At 40.0% G+C, this 19,246-nt stretch overlaps 1 protein-coding gene and 1 long non-coding RNA gene across 3 annotated transcripts in view; one reads left to right on the top strand and one right to left on the bottom strand.

Annotated features, from left to right (window-relative positions):
- TRABD2B (TraB domain containing 2B) overlaps positions 1–19,246 on the top strand; it is a 242,850-nt gene that overhangs the window by 203,458 nt on the left and 20,146 nt on the right. The window contains exon 6 of the mRNA XM_015870485.2: positions 15,618–15,887. Coding sequence (XP_015725971.2) covers positions 15,618–15,887 — 270 coding nt within the window. The remainder of the gene's footprint in view (positions 1–15,617; positions 15,888–19,246) is intronic.
- LOC116653739 (uncharacterized) overlaps positions 9,230–19,246 on the bottom strand; it is a 215,597-nt gene continuing 205,580 nt past the window's right edge. For both annotated transcript variants that reach the window (XR_014933048.1, XR_014933050.1), the window contains exon 4: positions 9,230–17,543. This is a non-coding gene — a long non-coding RNA (uncharacterized LOC116653739). The remainder of the gene's footprint in view (positions 17,544–19,246) is intronic.

Raw genomic sequence — 19,246 nt, 5'->3', positions numbered from 1 at the left:
CTAGAGTTTTGTTTTTCATTTGTCTAGTGACAAACACAAATTTGAGCCAAGCTCTTCCTTTCTTAAGGTGCTGGAGAAAAGAGAAGTGAGACCTTGGCAGGCTGGAAGAGATAGCCAAGACATGGAGGGTTTGCATTGCTGCAGAATGAATAATCCAGAAAGGAAAAACTTGTGTGAAGTGTATTTGGGTGTTGTAAGGTAGTTAGTAGCTCTCAATTGGTGGATTTCTGAAATGCCCTATCAGCTGTTATTCCGCCTAGTGGTTCTATGCTGACTTTTCTGAGTCCCACCTATAATCCCACTAGCTGGCCATTGAAAATACCTTCTGTAAAGCTCAGTCTTTGTTCTGTAAAAAGATACTCTCTTGTACTCAGAATGCAGAACCATGCTGTAAGCACTTAAGGACTTGTCCTCACATTGGCTTCATTTGTTTAATTTTGTGCCTGATGGAAAGTGTCCTGAATCTGTTTGCGTGACAAACACTGGCATTCATATTTTCTTCTTATTTTGTTGGCTTTTACCGTTGTCCCCAACTAAAAGCACTGCAAAAGGAAAAGCTGAATCAGAATCACATTGCTTTGCCCTGAAATGAATTTGTGGGGTTCTGACCAATTGGCTGTCCCTGGAAGTCTCTTTGGAGAGCAAAGCTGTCTACTTGGGTTGCGGAGAGAAGGGAGAAAGTTTCCCCTTAGATGGATTCCAGTGACTTGAGCAGATAAGGGGCCACAGCTGCTTCATATTTAATTGGAAACAGCTAAATTGCAAGATCAATTCAGGAAGCACCTGTGTCCAGTGATGACTCTCTATTGTTACTGAGTTCTCAGAATCAGCTTTGACCTTCTGCCATGTGCCGAGCCTTGACATACTGCACACACTTTTCTAGGCCAAAAAAACACACTGCTGTGCTCATTTCCATCAGACTTCTCTTTCAGATATTATGCTCAATGCTGCCTTCTTTCAAAATGGGAGAATTCATGACAGTCTTTTATTTCTGGCCATCTGAGAGTTTACTGCAAAATCTCAGAGCTCTGTTGTAGAAATTAATTACCCTTCCTCCTTATGGTTGAACTTCCTGGCGCAGTCGAAGCAACGTGTCTTTGCTGTTGTAGCTTCTCCTGTTCCTTCTTTCTGAAGCTAAGAGCTTGCTCATTCTCCTTTTCCCACAGCATCCTACAGGTGTGACCCTGGCTCCTCAGCATCAGTTCTCTCTCACCAATGGGAGTTTCTTTGCTCCACTGTAAATGTTTTCTTGTTTCCCAAAGAATGAAAGCACACCTGATCCACACAGTGATGCAACTTTTTCATTCCATCAAGATTCATGACCTTCAAAACCCAGTGGGCAGAGCTGGGTGGAAAGTGTTTGACATGATGTTCCCCAAAGCCCTCTGGAGACTTCCAGATGTTGCCATGTTTCCTTGGGACTGTTGGGCAACTTGGGCTTTGGGGTGACAACCTGAAAGGGTTCCTCCACTCTTATTGTCATGGACCTCTAAGCTCTTATTGTTTGGGATATCCTTGAGAGAACATTAAAGCTTTCCCAAGTTAAAGTGAAATAATTAAGATTGTATTAGAAAAGAGAGAAGACTTACGAGACCTATGGCATTCCCATTGATAACAACTGAATTAATTGAAGGAAAAGAGCTGGGGAGATGTGATGCTAATCTGTGTCACATCTCTTCCATGACAGGGAAAAATATGCGGGTGGAATAATCTCCCTGCTGGGATGCTGCAATTCTTCTTAATCTTATTCTAAAACCTTTCGATCTTTGACTTGATCTGAGCCTGAAGATAATACTCCTCCCTTCACAAGCTTTCTTGCCCTCAGAAGAAAAGCAAACCAATTATTTAGGGGTTTCCTCTGACAGTGTAATTTACAGTAAAAGGTGTGTAGGGATTAAATGGTGTTCATCTGCATGCATTGGCAAATTTATTGCTTCATCTAATACTGGAGAATATAACAACTTAATGCTTACAACATATTGTCATGAAAATACACACATTACATTTTCAAGGGTTTCCCATGTACTTTTAAAATGTTCTCCTTTGTGATTTGGTTTTCTTTGTCTATAATTACCCTACATCCATAAAGTATAAGGTCTGAGCCAATCAAAGTAACTAGTAGAGGGAAAGAAATTAAAGCAAAGCTCCAAGACATGGTAGAGAAGCAAAGTCAACTTACAAGTTCTCAGCCTTGGAGACTTAATTATCCTGTCACTTCCTGAACAATACATGTCTGCATGCTCTTCAGGCTGTCTTTAAACACTAAATGCCTTCTGAAAGAGTGGAATTCAGCAACTTACTACCAAAAATATATATAAATAAATAAAAAAGAAAAAAAAAATAGTGTAAGCTAATTCATGGTGTTGGTGAAAGAATACAGAACAGAACTTCTCAGGAATTTTGCTTGACTGTTGTTCCCAGTGGGACATTTACTGTTCTCTGTAATCAGATTTTGTCCTTGGCAGAATTTAGTTTGAAAAATTGATTCATATTCCGTACTGTTCTGTTCCTCAGGAACTTGCACAGAGGGCCATAGGAGAGCCTGGGCTGTTTCTTTTTGCTTAAGGGCAGCTTGCTCAATGAACTGTCCTGAAGCCTATGCTGAAGTTCCTAAGTTTTCAGCTGCTTTGCAGCCCATCAGGTTTTGGAGATTTGAGTCTCGTGCTCTATAAAATAATGGTCAACATGGAGAGCCTTGCAGGCTTAAAAAAGATCAGAACTAGTTCTTTGTTTTGGAGATCTTCCTTCCAGAGGAAAGCTGATTTTTTTTCATCCCCTTTATGCTTCCAGCCAACTCTTACTCTAACATCATTAGTGTAAGATTAAAATTCTGGCTCATAGTTACTAGAGATAAAGCTGATGCAAACTGCTGACATCAACAGCAAGGCTGCTGTTAGTGCCAGTAGCTTCTAGAGCAGGGTCATCATTAACATGAGATTGTTAATGATCATTTCCTATCTTTGATTGTGAGGATCCATGAAAGAATCAGTAGAAAATGGAGTTTATGCTCGTAAAATTACTATAGTCAATGTAAAAACACTGGCATTTCTTGAGGAGCTCTCATGGGTTTCTTAGCCTTCCCAACTTGCTTGCAGTAGGCATCTGACTAGTCTGAGGGATCTAATCATTTGAGATGAACTCCCCTCCTGTTTGAGGAATTTGGTCGAGTCAGACAATGTCATTAGACTCATTTAACCCTTTGGAAAATTGCACCATCCTCTCTCCAGCATTATATCAAAGCGGGGAGATCATGTCCATTTTCTGTTTGTGTATTTAGCCTGTGGATTGATGGCCTCAGTCCCAAGCGATATCAATCTGGGCTGAAGCACAGCTGTACTTTGTAAAAGCTCAAGGGGCACAAAGGTATCAAGTGGCATTGTGTGGTTTGAAAGATGTCGTTTATCTAAGGAAGTTTGTGGTCTGTTTGCTGTCATTCTGTCTATGCAATGCTGACTTCCCTTACCTTCACTATCACATTGTCAGGCAAAGAGACCTCACATATTAGGCTTGATAGATTTTTCTCTTCCAGAGCTGACTGCTCTTCTTTCAGCCAGGAGGTTTGTGGATTGTGCTGTAATCAGTAAAGCTACTTGATTCAACATGAGTGTAATTACTGGTAATTATGCTTGATGAGTTCCTAAAAGGAGCAGGACAAAAGGGTAGTCAATGGCTTTTTTCATCAACGCTTTCACTTGAAATTCTTTTGAGAACATTGTTATAGAAGAAAAAGGATTGAAAAACAGTTTTCTACTGATAAATACGTTTTCCACCTTCCATAAGTGATCAGGTGTTTATAGTCCAAGCCTCACTTTCCAAATGGGATTCAAAAATCATCCAAAACAATGCTGTGAGCAGCGACATAGACATAGCCATGTCACACCTCACAGATCTAAAAGTGGCAACGTTCAAAATTTACTTAAATTTTTCTGAATTGCCTCAACAAGTAGAGGGTCACTCTTAGATTCGTATGAGATGAAATCTTGTGCCAATTCTTGTCTACTTCAGTACAAAATAGTCACACTTTTAACAACTGGTGCTATCATAGCAAAGCTGAGTGGCTTTGCATTGGCCCTGACCCAACTTTGGATCAGAAATGTCTGTGGAACCATAGCGAAGAGTCAGACCAAGAAGAATGTGTGTCAGATGCTCTTCCTAGTTAAGTGCTAGGAACAGGAACACCAAAAACATAAATACTTACAATAGATCGTGTAAATTAAGAACAGTGCATATATGAAGCTCTTGTCACAGGGAATAACTTAAAGTCGAAACATGTCATAATCATTGAATCATTTTTATTAGAAGTCAAAGTAAATTCCCCTGTAATCTGTAAAGTATGTAAAGAGTTTAATTCACAGAGTAAATCATGTGTTGGGAATACGTTACCCAGCTCCAGATCAGATATGCTTCAGAGAAGCTTTCAAGTTTTAACAATTTTCCACAAGCTGAACTGATCTCCAGAACCTTTGAAGGGTTCACCCTTCTCTGGAGCTCATGCTGCATACAAGTCAATGTCATCCCAATATGGTTCCCATTTCCTGGGAATTAAACTGCTATGTTTGATGACTCAGGACTCCCTAGCAAAGAAATTCTAATCGCTTACTCTGTCTGAGGCAGCCTCTGGTGTCTCAGAGGACGTGTCTTCTCATGTGCATGACAATGATACATGGTTTCAGAGCAAAGGATCAACTCTGTTACGGTTTTTTTTTCCTTCCCACAATCTAAATTAATAAAACAAATTTCTATTAATGGGTGTTGAAAGACTTTGGCATTCCACCTACACTCCCAAATGCTCTACATTCCAGGGAGAATGAAAAATGGACCTGTGAATAGAAACAGGAGGGAGGAAACACAGATCAGATGTAGTGTATACATATAGACGTAATGGGTGTCAGCTGATATAATGGAAGGACATCCTGGATGAAGACAATTTCTTGCGCTGCTACAGCATTGCAGTTGTAGAATTAATACATGCAAAGACTGGGATTCAGGGAGTGTCTGACAGGAAATGGATGATCTTTCTGGGCCTCGGCCTTGATTTCTTGTTCATGTTAGTTGCACGCAGTTGTGATTGTATAAAATAGATCCTTTGCCACTGTGACAGCCGTCTGAGACTCCAGCTTATCAGGGGAGCCAGTGGGAATACTTAGTGTTGTGACTATTGTGAACCTGGCAGTACCTATCTGTCTGCCACATCTGTTTAAGTTAGAAGGGTCCACATGGTTTGACATCCAGCTTCAAACTATGTGAAGTCTTGTGGAACCTTGTGGAACACGAGGTTTGAATCTGATCTTAAAGGCAGTCATAGGGATGCCTCTGTCAAAGCAGCACATCTCTGTTTATGTTTGATCAGACAACATGAATCTGAAGTCTCTGGTAATTAAAGTTCACATTTGCAGAGATGAGCCCCTTGTTACGTTTGAAGTGAGTGCAGCACTTAGAAACGAGGTGAAGCAGGAATAAATCAGGATGAAAAATGCAGAGCATTAACTACATTAAATCCCTGCTGGAAAGGCATGGCTGGTGTTCCAGAGTTTTCCATAGGGAGTGCTTGGAAGTTGCATACCAGCCTATTTGTGGAAAGCAAAACAGTTCCCTTGTGTCATTGATATGAAATGCTTCCCAGATAAACACTTCCCCCTTCCATTGAGTAAAAAAGATACAGCCTGTCCAGAGCTCTGTCACAAGGGACTATGCTGGGCTGCCGTTCAGCCTCTACGATGGTTTCTGCTGGCGTGGAGCTCTGCTCAGTGCTATAGTTTGTATAAGTGCCAGCATCATTAGGCAAAGGCCAAGTAATGGAGTGAGACTGAGGCGATCTTCAAGAGCTTTATAATATTAGGTGCTCCTATCCTTGTGTCTCTGTGCTCTAAATACCCCTGAGATGTAAACTCCAGTGCACAGTAGTTAAACAGAGTTCATGAGGATCTTGAATACTTTTGTTGGACTGTCTCCTCATGGTTTCTGAAGGGGAAAGCAAGCACTGCTGGCTGAAGGGCTTTAAGTATACCTTAATCTGCCCTGATTTGGGGCATGCACAGAGTTTTTTCACATGTCTTTTCATTCAATAGTGGCACCCAGTTTTTCTAGGAGCTGTAGAACCACAGTAGATCCACAGACTGTTTTGTTGGTGTGGTTTCCTTTTTGCAACCACTTTGTCAAAGCAAACCTTGCTTTGCCTTTCTGATGAGGCAGTCGGCTTTCTACCCCTAGAGGCATGTGATTTCTTGCTTATGTTGAATGAGTGTTTTGCGTGTGTATCAACCATATATGTAGATTATGGGTTTGGGCCACGAGTGAAATGGGAAGTGCAACTTCTATTGACACATAGCAGGCGTAGAGGTTTGAAATCCCTGAGGCAATTTTGGAAACATCCTCCTCAAGTAGAAAGGATGTAGACTTGAAGCAAAGCAGAATTAGCAGGTTATTGTGCTTGTTTGTGTTACAAATGAAGATAGGAATTTATGTCAGTTTCTATGCATGTAAATATTTATATAATAACAATAATTGCTGAAATGTCTGCAATTCCCACTCAAATCAGTGAAAGGAGGCAAATGATTTGCACAGGGAATCAAAACTCCTTGGTGAAGTCATGGAACAGGAGACATTTTGTTTTTCATTCAGGGCTGGAAGATGTATCCTGTAAGAAGAGGCCTGAGGTTTGTCTAATCTGGAGGAAACAAGGCTGTGAGGCTACCTTACTGCTCTCTACAGCTTTCTGAGAAGGGGGATGGAGGGATATGCTGGTTTCTTCTCTCTGCCCAATGATAGGAAGCAGCACAAAGCTGCATCAGAGGAGATTCAGACTAGACATTAGGAAAAAATTCTGTACAATAATGGTGGTCAAACACTATTAACAGACTTCCTAACAAGGGGGTTGGTGCCCCATACCTGTCAGTGTCACACATCCCTCTCCCCTTACCTCCCCTTCCCTTTCAAAAAACCCCTGGTCAGTATGAAATTTAGGGGTCCTGTGATTTTTCTAATCTTAGGATTCTGGTATCTAAACAAGGGCTGAGCTTATACCTTTCCTCAGGAGGTCTTTCTCCTTCCTGCATATTTTCATACAAATAAGGACATAATCTATTGTAACACCTGTGCTGCTTGGGATATTTCTGTTATGAACTGACTGTCAGATCCTTACTGGAGAAGGGAGGAGGTAGAGGGACAGACAGACCTGTATGCGTGGTGTTATCTTTTGGATAGGAAGCTCATTTAAAAAGAGCATTGATGGAGGAGCCCATGCTTCAATTCAACATAACTTCTCTGCCTCAGAGATCCCAGTGGGGCAGCCCTGAGGCTTTGTTCTCATTGCAGAGAGATGAGTCAGATGAATCATTCTGTGGTTTTAATTAAAACATTGTATGTGGGTAATATTTCAACAACACAGGGAAGCAGTTTTGCAGCCTGGCCCACGCATCCCTTGGTAGCACAGGTTCTCTTAAACCCTGCTGAATTTCTTCTCACTATCTTAATGTGAGGTGGGGAGTTTATTCCCACGACTGGGTGGAATTCTGGGGCACAAAGAGATTTCTAATTCCCAAATGGTAACTCTGACAGCATGGCTGTTTAGCATTATTTAAATGGATAACCTCCTCAAATTTCTTATGAGGCCTTTCCAGTGATGGGTTCACCCCCAGCCTGTGATGCAAGTTCAGTACTTTCAGGGAAAGATTGTCTGAGATACAGGAGTCCCACCTATGAAGTAGTGAGGACAAAAATGATGTCCTCTACAGGAGAACTAGCAAATAATAACGCTCAGTGCAAGATAGGAAGGCAGAAGCAAAAGCTGAAACTGAGCCTTTCTTCCTCCAGACCCTTTGAAAATGAAGTGTGGGTTCCGTGTGCCAGAGATGAGCAGATCCCATATGGTGTGAAGGAAGGGGCTTTTTAATGTAGGAGCTTTAGATTGCCAAACCTTTTGTAAATAGAAGGTTCTGGTTCCTGCCAGTGCCCAGTCTAATTTCTTTGGTGTGCTTTGTCTATACTCATTACAAATCAGTCTTTCTTGTGGCCTCAGGTGCTTCATAGATTTTCAAACTGTATTTTAAGATTTAGTCTCATACATGTCAATTATCAACAAAAAAAGTGAATAAAGTATCTCCTTTTATTCCAGAAGGCTTCAACAATAAGACACGTGCTTAATTAACAAAGAGTTTAAATGAAGGGTGGATTTATCAGGCAGAAATAAGTATTTCATACAAGCAGTTTCATCAACATGAGTTAATGTAGAGTGGGAAATCAAGGGAAACCAGGCTAATATATAGAGAGGACATATGTAAAGTCATTTAATGTCAGATTTGATAAAACAACATTAGACGTTAATGCAGATGGATTTTGGAGGAAGAGTTCTCCTTCCTTTATTGTGTTTAGAGGGCTCTGTACATTACTGTGCAGGACAAATGCCCACAGACAGGCTGAAGTGTCTGAATAGGTTTTATGATAACAGTTTAGTTCTTTTCTTGGAAGCACTCAAGCTTTGTGATAAAAATGGCACAGATGGGCTACAACAGTGTTTTGGAGAAAGGCACACTGGCTCTTTTTATAGCTCAGCAGTCATTAATGGCTAAGCAGATCAGATGCTTTAAAACATCAGCTGTAGAGAGGAAAAGTGGACTCAGTGTTAACTGAGATGCTGCATCTCTTACAAGCATGATGATCTTAGGGCTGTTTGGTTCCACACTTCTGCCTCCTGCTCAGACTAAGTGGTTTGTGTCTCTCTTCTGGAAGTAGCAGCTGCTTATATGCCTATGTTATCTATCATCTTGGAAATGTAAGAGCTTAGACTGAACAGGATTCTTAATGAAGACAAGTTGCTATGCTTGTATAGATCTGTAATCCACATGTAATGTCTATCTCATCTTTGTTAGAGCCCATCTTCACGGCTATCAGGGGAAGGGAGTGAAGGAAACAGCACCAGGCATACAATGAATAGTCTGCCCCTATTTTAGGTCTAATGTCTGTGAAAATGATCCAAGCTATACATTTAGTACCTTGCTCAATTGATATCTCTGCAGAGAGTGTATTTTTAAGATGTGATGAGAAATATGTATTCCTGCAAATGCTTTTCTGTCCAGAGGATCCAGAAGAGAAAGGAAAGTTGTTCCCAAAGGACAAAATCTGGAAGCAGAATTCAGTTTGGATAGCAAGTGAGAAAGACACAGTCAATCATTATATATTAGTAGTAATCCTATTGAGGAATCAATGACATTAAGCAGCCAGTTGTGAGGTATTTCTTTTTGTTTGTTTGTCAGTCTTCTAAATCTCAAAACCTGTCTGGATGACAACTGTTGGGACTGAACAAATTCATTCTCAGGTTGTTGGGTTTTTTTTTTAAGCTTAAGCAGTGGTTTGGTTTGAGAATAATAGTTTTTCAGCTGAGTTAGCAAACCTGCCTTTGTCTATGGCTATAGAGTTCAGTGTCCTAAAAGTTGACCTTGACTGGGGAGGAGCAGACAGTCGTAGACATCAGGAGCTCCATTAACTTCAAACAGAGGTAGGAGGGGGATGAGTTTCAGAGAATATTTCTAGTTTGATTATGGCAAGTGGGGGAGAAAGAAGGATATTTTCTATCCCTTTTCTTGTTTTTTGGTCTCTGGAGCCTGAGTTCATAAGAGCTGAAATGAGTTAGTGCCATTTGATCGCCATTAGTTAGTTTCTCAGGCTCTGCCCAAACGTGAATGCTCTAGAATAAGAATTGTCCTGAAAACAAAGTTCAAAACAAAACTTTGCAAAAATCACAATTACACTCTAAGAAATTAACTGTTACATATTGAGCTGAACTGGATATGAATTTTATGCTTTTCAAAACATATGGAATGATGGAAGTTAATTTCCAGTGCCTGAAAAATCTACAGTGTATAATTAATGTGACATCACCTCAAGCTAACGTTGAAAGCTCTGAAATTTTTATAAAGAGGAAGCAGAGAATTACATTGCTCAGTCATAAGTCCACCATTCTTCTTTGTTAAAGTAATACGTGTGCTTATTAAAAAGAAAGAGCAATATATTTGCTTCTGTTAATAATAGCTTTCAGGAACAACAATGAAAAAAAAGTGTATAATAAAGCTTGAAAATACTCCAAGTTAATTAAAATGTGAGCCTAAAATGTTCTTTTGTTGGGTAATTGTGTCACTTTCGATTCATCAGAAAACTGACGTGCTGTTAATGAATTTGGGTGGAAGTCAGGATTTCCCCTTCAGAGATAATGCTCCAGCATTTGCTTCTGCCCAAAATCAGCTGCAAAGTCATATGATCTCATGTTGAGCTGTGATGCTTGAGTAGGAGATGGACTGTCTTGGGCTGTGGGATAGGTATTCTATCCAAGGGGCTGTAAGAACATCTTCCATAAAGCAGTGAGGTACCAAAGGCAGCAGTATTGTGAATATCTTGCATAGGCCGTGCTATCTAGGCATAAATAGCTTAACACTAAAGAGATACAGTGATATCAGGACAGTGAAGATTTGGAATATAAAGTTCGAGGTGAGGCTTTAATCTCTTTTGTGTGCCTCAAGAGTGGAGAACAATATTTATTACTGTGGAAGATGGATGCAAAACTAAAGAGTCAGCCCATTCCTCCTCTGTGGGCAGAGCCCGTCTTCTGAGGCTGGAGTATGCTTATACACTAAGGAAGTGTGAACAAATGATTATTCAGTTCAGGAACTGAACCACGAAGTCAAGAAGGGGGGAAATAAGTTCAGAGCAAACTAAAAAGGAATATTTTGAGGACATCTTTGAAGCCAGTGGTTGGGTTGTGTTTGTCATTTTTATTTATTAGTTGGATTTTTCTTTATAATCGAGATCAGTTTTTAAACAAAAAAGGCCACTTTGTAACATTTAAGTCTTTGAAAGCAGAAGACAAAAAAGAAAAAGAAAAGCTTTTTTTTCAGAAAGTGCTGAAAATAAACATTTTGAATTTGTGAAATGAAAGAGCATTTGAAAATGTGGGAATGGCATCTTAGAGATGTTTCAGAGCTCTTTTCTGCAAATTCAAACACTCTAATTGCAAAAAAAGTTCGCATTTTTTCTGCGTCCCAGTACAGCTCTGCTTTTAATGAAATGGAACAGCAAAGCTTCTACACGGATCTTTCATTTTTTAGTTCCTTAAACTAGGAAAGAAAACATTAAAATCCATGGGAATATCTTGACCTCACAAGCTTTTCACTTTGTTTATGCACAGAGTTGAGTATTTGCATTTATATGTTAGAACAGAGAACTAGATTCCTTTCTCAAACTAAGGTCACAGTCCTTGAAAAGCAGTGGTTCTTCCCAGACATATGCTCTGATGTGGATTTGAGTCCGGAGGTACCATCCAAGTTTTTGGTGGACTGTAATGTAATTGAATTACTTAACCTAATTTAACTGATGGTGAGTTGTAGTAGAATGGTGCAAAAATGAAAATAACTTTGTTTCCAAATTCTGTTAAGAAATGGCAATGCTTTAGCTGTAGCAAACAAGCCTAAGGCAAGAGCATGCTACATAAAATGACCTTATTATAATTAAGCCAATCAGAGCTTTTTTTCCTCAGGTGAATGAGCAGGCAGGGATTTGACAAGTACTGTGATTTAGTTGTGTGGAAAACATGTATGAGCAGCAAAGTGCTTGAGAAGCTTTATCTCATGGAACAGGTCCACTGCTGCTCAGTAACAACAGGGAAAGTCAGTTGACCGTAAGAGGATGTTTCTGTGCATATCTTTTCTTACTACAGCAAGGGCAAATTCCTGGCACTGCTGAAGACCAATGGAGGTTTGATGTTGAGTGCCAACGTAGTAGAACTCACCCTAAATGTCACTGGTAGTACCCTGATGTGGTCAGTGAGACGAGGTGTGTTGGTGAGTTCTGCTCTACATGATGCTGCTGAGACGTTAATGAATTGAGCGTTGCAGGTATCCCCATCGTTGAAGACAAGGTGTGATGTTAGTGTGGGAGCTCCATTTCACCCTGTGGAAGAGGACTTCAAGTCTGGAGATGGTCACAACCCTCTGAGTTGTAGATACTGGGAGGCTGTTGGGAAGGGCAGGGAGAAGGGCACGTCAGGACTCCTAGGTGGCTTGGGGTTGGGTAAAAATGGGACCTTAGCAAATATAAGCCTGGGGACTGTGAAAATAAGCTAGTACTGAACTTTATGAAGTTAATTTTGTTTTCTTGACCAGATCCCCTTTCTGTAAGCCTAGCAAATCCTGATGATGAGACAAATTTCTATTATCAGTGCCAACACAAAGGCACTAGAAACCGCAAGACAGAGGAATGCTGAGGCAGCCTAATGGAGCATACAACTCTGCCTAAACTACTTGCATGTTTTGTTTTGTTCTTTTAATTCTTGAAAAGAATTAGAATAGAATGGCAAATCCACCAGAAGAGAAACAAAACCACAGGGATCTTTGTCTGTGGATTAAGCACTTTCAAGAATGAATCAGAATGAATGTTTTCCTGTTTTCACTGTTCTGTATCTTAGGATAAAGAAACTTAAGTTACTTGCTGAGGCATTCTGACTTTCTTATTTGGACTTTGTGATTTTAGAGAACATATTTCACAGGTCTGTACATCCCAGAGGAAGAAATTAAGGTCAGATATGAGAGGAAACACACCTAAAGGCCTGAAGTACTTGGAGTTTCTCAAAGATGATCCCATGTGGGAATTATGCACTTAAAAATGGGTGGAACCTCTCAGCCTGGAGTTGCATCGAGTTACTCATGAAAAATCTCTGAGGTCTTTGTGTGGACCAGGATATTTGGGTGGTACTTTCTTACAGTTTTTTGGTTTTTTTTTTTGAGAAAAGGCACTGTGGCCTCACAAAGTGAAAACTAGTTGTGCTTTTCTCTGGCTTCAAATATAACTCTGTATCTTGGAAAGCTGTCTCAGCAGTAAAGGAGTGAAAAAAAGTATATTACATCCCCATGGTTTCATGCAGTGCAGCTGTGCTAACAGTGCGTTGAGAAGGAAAGGCATGAAGTAGTTCGTGAAACGATCAGTGAATCTAATGGTAAAGCTTAACGCTGTGAGGTGATTGATGGCTCGAGTATCCTATTGCAAATAACCAGGAGAGAAGGAGAAGGGTATGGTCATTTTTTAGGGGAAAATATCCAGAATGTAAAATACATTCTAATTAAATCAGAGGGAAGATTATCATCTGATAGGAAGATAGTAGGCCTACCTTGCTTTGAATTACAAAACCTTTAAATACTCGTGCAGTATTTTTTGGATTAAATATGCATATTCAAATGGATTGTTTTATTTCTGGTTAAATGCCTGTAGGATGATAATCAGATTGGGGAAAACCATGTCTCTAGGTGTTATTAAGTCAAATTTCAAAAATCATTCTTTACAGTGTATAAGCTGATAACTGGCTTTCAGTTGCTCTTAACATATGTTTTTTAGACCTTTTTGATTATATTTTCATTTATTAGGAAGAGATGCTGAGTCTACAAGTGTTTATACCAGGGATATTTAACTCCTCTCATGCCCACCATTCCAAAGCTTCAAGATGTTTTAAAACGTAGAAGTGAGCATACATCAACATACAGTATTCAACAGTATTTCTTAGGTCTTGAGGTAATCAGTAGTAGTACAGGAATAATGGAACAATTATGGGCACAATGTAATGCACAGTTGCCACAACCAATCTATTCCCTATATGTCAACTCTAAAGAACAAGTGGTTAGTTTATAAACCTCTTTGGGTTACAACATTTTAACATTTCTTCAGTGTTTATTTATTCTCTTACCAAAGAATGTTCTGGAATATTGAGTTTACAACCTGTGGCTCAGGTGATTGTAGTGGAAACAATTAAGCCAGAAGCTTTCAAAGCCACCACTGGGATTTTGATGCCCAAAGTCATTAATTTTAATAAGAAGTGAGCTGCCAGTCCTCTTAAGTGGTTTCTGAAATCTCAACCCATAAAAACACCTCTCCACTGATTCCAGTTTACTAGGAGTTCAGAGCAAGATAAACACGTGTAACAGAATAGTAGGTGTTAAATGGAGGGAAGTATGTGTTCAGATGTCTCTGAAAACAGTCAAGGAACAGAGTGGTGGCCCCAGGGTTTTACTGGCTGATGTGATGTGATGTGGTGGCTGCTCCTGCCGTCGGCATCTCAGGGCACTGTGGATGGGATCTCACTGCTGACTGTCAGAACGTGAGGTAGAGTTTTGTTGAGAAAACAAAGTCAATGAAAACCAAGAAGTTGGTGGTAGATCGGTTCCAGCCATGATGTTCCCACTGCTTCTCAGCTTTGGTTTCTTGCATCTGCTTCATGCTGTTGCCTTCCTAATATGTTTCTGTATGCCGTAACCTTTATGTTTACTGTCACCCGAAGGATCTGTCCATTGCAAATCCGTGTGAGCCTTTCCTTGTACATGGCTCTGCAGATGACATTGCTTCAGCCTTGGGTGGAGTGACTGCAATCTGTGCCTCTCAGTCTAACAAGTAGCTCCCAGAAGCAGCAATTAGTGCTCAGTAGCTGTTGGAAGGGTAAAACGTGATGCAGTAGATGGTGATTCTGAGTGCTATTGTAATGGAGTTAAAAAGTACAAAAGAAAGAAAACAAAAGGCTGCCATTAGTAGTAGATGTGACTTTTTTTTGGAACTAAATGTTCCTTAAATTAAACATGTGGTTTCACTTGCAGTTCGTTTTTGTACATTGTCACCAGTGAAGTTTAGGATTTCTTATTACTTTTTTCATTAAAATATCTTACTGGTTTCACTCAGGAGGCAAAACTTTTCACGTGGCTTTAATTGTTTCTGTCATAAAAGTCATAGCATCCCTGTAACTGAAATAGCTTTGCAGACCACAGCTTTACACTGCCTGTTATTTCTCTTCCATTTTCTCTACCTGCAACTCATTGGGCCATCCCAGAGACGGAACAAGTTTCTCTCTTGCGATTAAGACCAAACAGAAAAAAAATGACTTTGTGTCAGTCTGCTTTATTAGATTTTTGTCTCAGACATCTTAGCTCACAAATGCAAGCTGACATGGCTGCATATCAAAGAAGCGAGTTTAAATTGACTTTTGTTCTAAAATCATTGAAATTCTAGAAGATGAAGTCAATAGAAGGCCTTTTGCTGCTGAGATCGAGTCTGATGCAAGGGATAGTAGTATTTCAAACAGAAGTTAAGAGCTCTGGCAGTGTTGCTTCATGGTGGTCCTAGAGAGACCTTTTTGCTTCACTTCTCTAATAATCAGAAACTGATAAGAGTTAGGGTATCACAAACCCTATCCCAGCAGCCTTGCTTTTAGACTGTGCTGCTGTCATCAGTCTGGGCTTCCCTGTCACTAGTCTTAATACGGATGAATGAGTGTAATTATTGTTGAAGCTAGTGTTATCTTATTAGGGTTTGGGGTTTTTTTTGCATCTTTTAAGGTATTCATTATTTAACAAGTTAAATATCAGTTAAATATAATGTAAGTTAAAAATAGTTTTCCTCAGAGTTTTGCTGTTTAATGTTTACTTGATAGTTTTCTAGGAAACACCACTGCTGTGCTTACTCAGTGCTGCAGAGCAAAAGCCTCTCTCTTCATACACCTTCTTAGCAGCTAGCAGCACTCGACGAGTAATGTAGTCCTTTGCTTTCACTTTTTGTTAGCATTATCTCTCAACTTACTTATCAAATCTGTTTTGCAGTTCAAGAATGACCAAGACGAGTCCCGCCTTACAAGGGTCCTCAGCAACAGCCCAGCCTGCTCTCCAGCTTTCCGAACAGGTTCCGCTGACGTCTCCTTCCCTGAAGCCCCTACAAATGGATGAAGAAGACAGCCTGTCTCCTCATCTCTTGTTACCAGACAGCATCAGCCAGCTGGAAGAGTTTGGCAGGCAGAAGAAATGGCACAAGAAACAGCACAAACACCATCGTCAGAGGCAGTTCAATGACCTCTGGGTTCGGATAGAAGACAGGTGAGTCATAACTTTTATGATTCTTGTCCTCTTCTCGCTGCTCTTTACAGATTCAAGCTTTGTTGATTAGGCCATACAAAAGGTTGGAGAAAGGTTAAATGGGAGAGATGAGGAGTAAGGTGTTGTTTTTGGAACTTAAGGAAGAACTCAGAGGAAGGCTAATAGGAATACTTAATCTAAAAGTTGAGAGCAAAAACTGATGGTTAGAATGCTTAAAATATACAGAAATTGGAGTAAAAAAAACCAAAGCAACAGGAAAACAATGTCAAGGAAAAAAACTGTTTCCCCTTCTTATCCAATAATGATTTTCCAATCTTTACTGTCAGTTTTCAGCCAGGAGACTGAGCCATCTTCCAAACTTTCAGATTCTTATTGGGAGCTTTAAGATTCTGACATATCTAACATCCAGTTTTCTGTATTTTGATACTGAAAGTATTTAACACCTCCAATTGCCTTGGAAACAACAAAGTGAAGCATCCTGAATCTAACCACAGTGGATGTGTATGCTTCTGTCTGTCTGTCTAACAACTTGTCTATTTTATGGCTTGTTAGAACCAGATTAGGGCATGTCACATCTAAAAATCACAGTATACCCTTCAGAAGTATTCATTGCTGTATGTTACTACACCTGGGAAACTAAGGCACAAAATCATTCCTATATTCATGATATCTAAGCGCCTTGCAATCCAAACAAGTCAAGAGTTTCTCACAAGCTTTTCCTTGCACTGATTTCTGTCCATTCTTTTTAAAGGAGTCGCCTTGCTTTTTGTTGTATTTTACCGTATTCTTTTCTTAAGATGAATGTTGTTAGCGTTGTTATTACAACAGAGCATAATAATCTTACTATGTTAAGGTTATTCTGATGTTCAAGGCAGCCCTGGTAAGGAAGATTGTATCCAAATTCATTTGTTTTGTTCTCATAGTGAGTTCAGTGTTGGATAAGCTCTGTGGAAGATGTTTTAGCATGAGGTAAAAAGCATTTGGTCTTACATATTCGATTACCCCAAAAGACAAGGGGCTTCTCTGTTCGTCTTCCACCCGGTGGATGTCAAATGTTGGTGTACCGGCATTTCATGTGGATGTCTGATCCAGCTCACCTTATGTGTAATACAAGTGAAGTCCTTGAACAGTAAAGTCTTATAAGAGCTCAGCAGTTAGTTGCGTTCCTTCCGCCCCTGTCTTATCTCTGCATAAAGGATATTGGATATTGGGCCTGATACTGCTATGGAAATGTGCAACTAGGGACTTAAAGCGACGGTGCTTGCATAGCTTTGGCAGACTTGCGTTCCTTTTGTTGTTTTTATTTCAGTGTGAAATATTCCTAGGAAAAGCCTTTCAAAGGGTAGCTCTCCAGGCTAGAGTTAAATTATTCACTCTACGCTGGTGAGAGATTTCATCTGAATCAAAACCTTTTATCCCTTTACTTCCATTTCAGAGGGATGGAGATTGGGATGAGGAAACACAAGTTTCCGCTCCCACCAAGCTGGTGATGAACCAGGCACTGTGTGTCGCCTGCTTGCTGAAAGATCCTGGGGAGATGTTAGTGGGAGATTATAGGCCTAGAAGCAAGGAAGGGCTGGAGGAAGGGAAGTCTGCCTTAGTGCTTTCAGATGGCTTCAGTTCTTCTATGCTTTTGGAGTAACTTCTTCTGTTTTCCTGGAAACAAAACAAAACGAAAACTACAAACTGTTCAGCTAAATCAGAGACTCACAACCAGCTCTTGTTTCTCCATAAACTGGATGGGATCTCAACTTTCATAAACTGGCTGCTGCATGTTGTGCTTTTGGCAGTTGGGTTTCATCAGTTTTAATTGCAAGCTGGACCTTGCACAAGGCAGTAAACAATGTGTTCTTTCTAATTGGTTCCTTTCTGATTGGCAAGAAAAGAGCAGAAATTTGTGCCTGTCCCTAGACTTTGTAGCATGATTGTTCTTGGGAAGAAACAGCTAGGGTGATTAATATGGGCAAATAAGTGTTACTTGTGCATCAGAGGAGCATGTGGACTTACATCGTGTCACCACAGTAAAGTTCATCAGCACTGAAGAGTGAGACTGTTAGCACTCATTTTGGGAGGGTAACTGGTATTACTAGAAGCTCATACTCTGTCCTGACTTCAGTTGGAGCACCACTGCTTCTGGATACAAATACACCACTCTATGTGGACTGAGCACAGTTGGTGTAGTATTATGGCTTTCCACATGGTTCTTCTTCCCATTTAAGTTTCCTAGCTCACTTGAAACTTAATTTTGAGACACAATAGGGAGATTTAGGTCACTGTTACATTTGGGGAGAGTGAAACCTGTGTAAAATTCTTTGTTTCCATGAAAAGTCTTCAGAATTCATCTGTTTGAGTCATCTTTCAACCTGAAAGGTCTGAGAGAAATATGCAGGCGGATAACAAATCCAGGTGACTTTAAACCAGATTGCTGGTTTTTCTATGTACCTTATTGAACTGTGAAATGACTGTGGTTCATACAGCCCTTTTCCAAAGCTTTATTGACCATGGATTAGAGGATTTGATGAGCCATGAATTGCAGGACTTTTATGGACTGTGGATTTCTCGGCTATCTCATACTCTCCCATGGAAATCTTAAGGTGTTTTTTTAAGCTACCAGCACAGAAACAAAGGAAATGAACACAGGAGAACAATCTTAAAGAAACATCAAAGTTCTGATTCTAGCCTATAAAAGCCAGGAAATCCATAATTATTGTTCCACTAAGACCTCATCTTACACAGTCCTTCATGTCTGATCTGAGGTTACAGCTACAGTCTGAAATGACCTCACGAAAAATGAGTCGTCATTTGATGTCACACATCATTATTAGTATTTACTTTCAGTTATACCTTGGAGATTGTCCTTTCCTTTTTGTTCTGTTGTAGCAGCTGAGACATTTGAGTTGGCAGCCCTGAGTGGACAGTGTATAGATTTATGTGTTTGAAGGCTAGTACTGCTGTGGAGGATGAGAAAGCTTCTGCTCTGTCTTCTCCTCATCTCTGACAGAGTAAGATTTGCTGATCTCCTGGGTAATTGGCTACACTGAACGATTCAGTAAAGGCTAATCTAAAAGTAAAAAACATTGATGAAATCTGTGGTTTCCACTCCCCTCTGTCTCCTTCCCATTGAATCTGAACAAGATGAAAATGTTCTGCCTGGCTACAGTTCACATCTGAAATTGTTTTGTCAAGAATCAAAATGAAATGGGGATTTCAAGTAGCAGGACTTTTTAAAATTATTATTATTTTTCATTTTAAGGACTTGATTTTTACAGATCTGAAGCCTACCTTTAGGAGGAACTTGAAGGCAGATAGTATTAAGACCCTAGCTAGCTTTCATAGCCAAAAGCCAACTGGGGCAGCAG

Source organism: Coturnix japonica, chromosome 11 (genome assembly GCF_054131305.1).
Source record: "Coturnix japonica strain WE chromosome 11, WE-NBRP24, whole genome shotgun sequence".
In the NCBI taxonomy this organism is placed as follows: Eukaryota; Metazoa; Chordata; class Aves; order Galliformes; family Phasianidae; genus Coturnix; species Coturnix japonica.
This window is presented reverse-complemented; position numbering and strand designations above follow the sequence as displayed.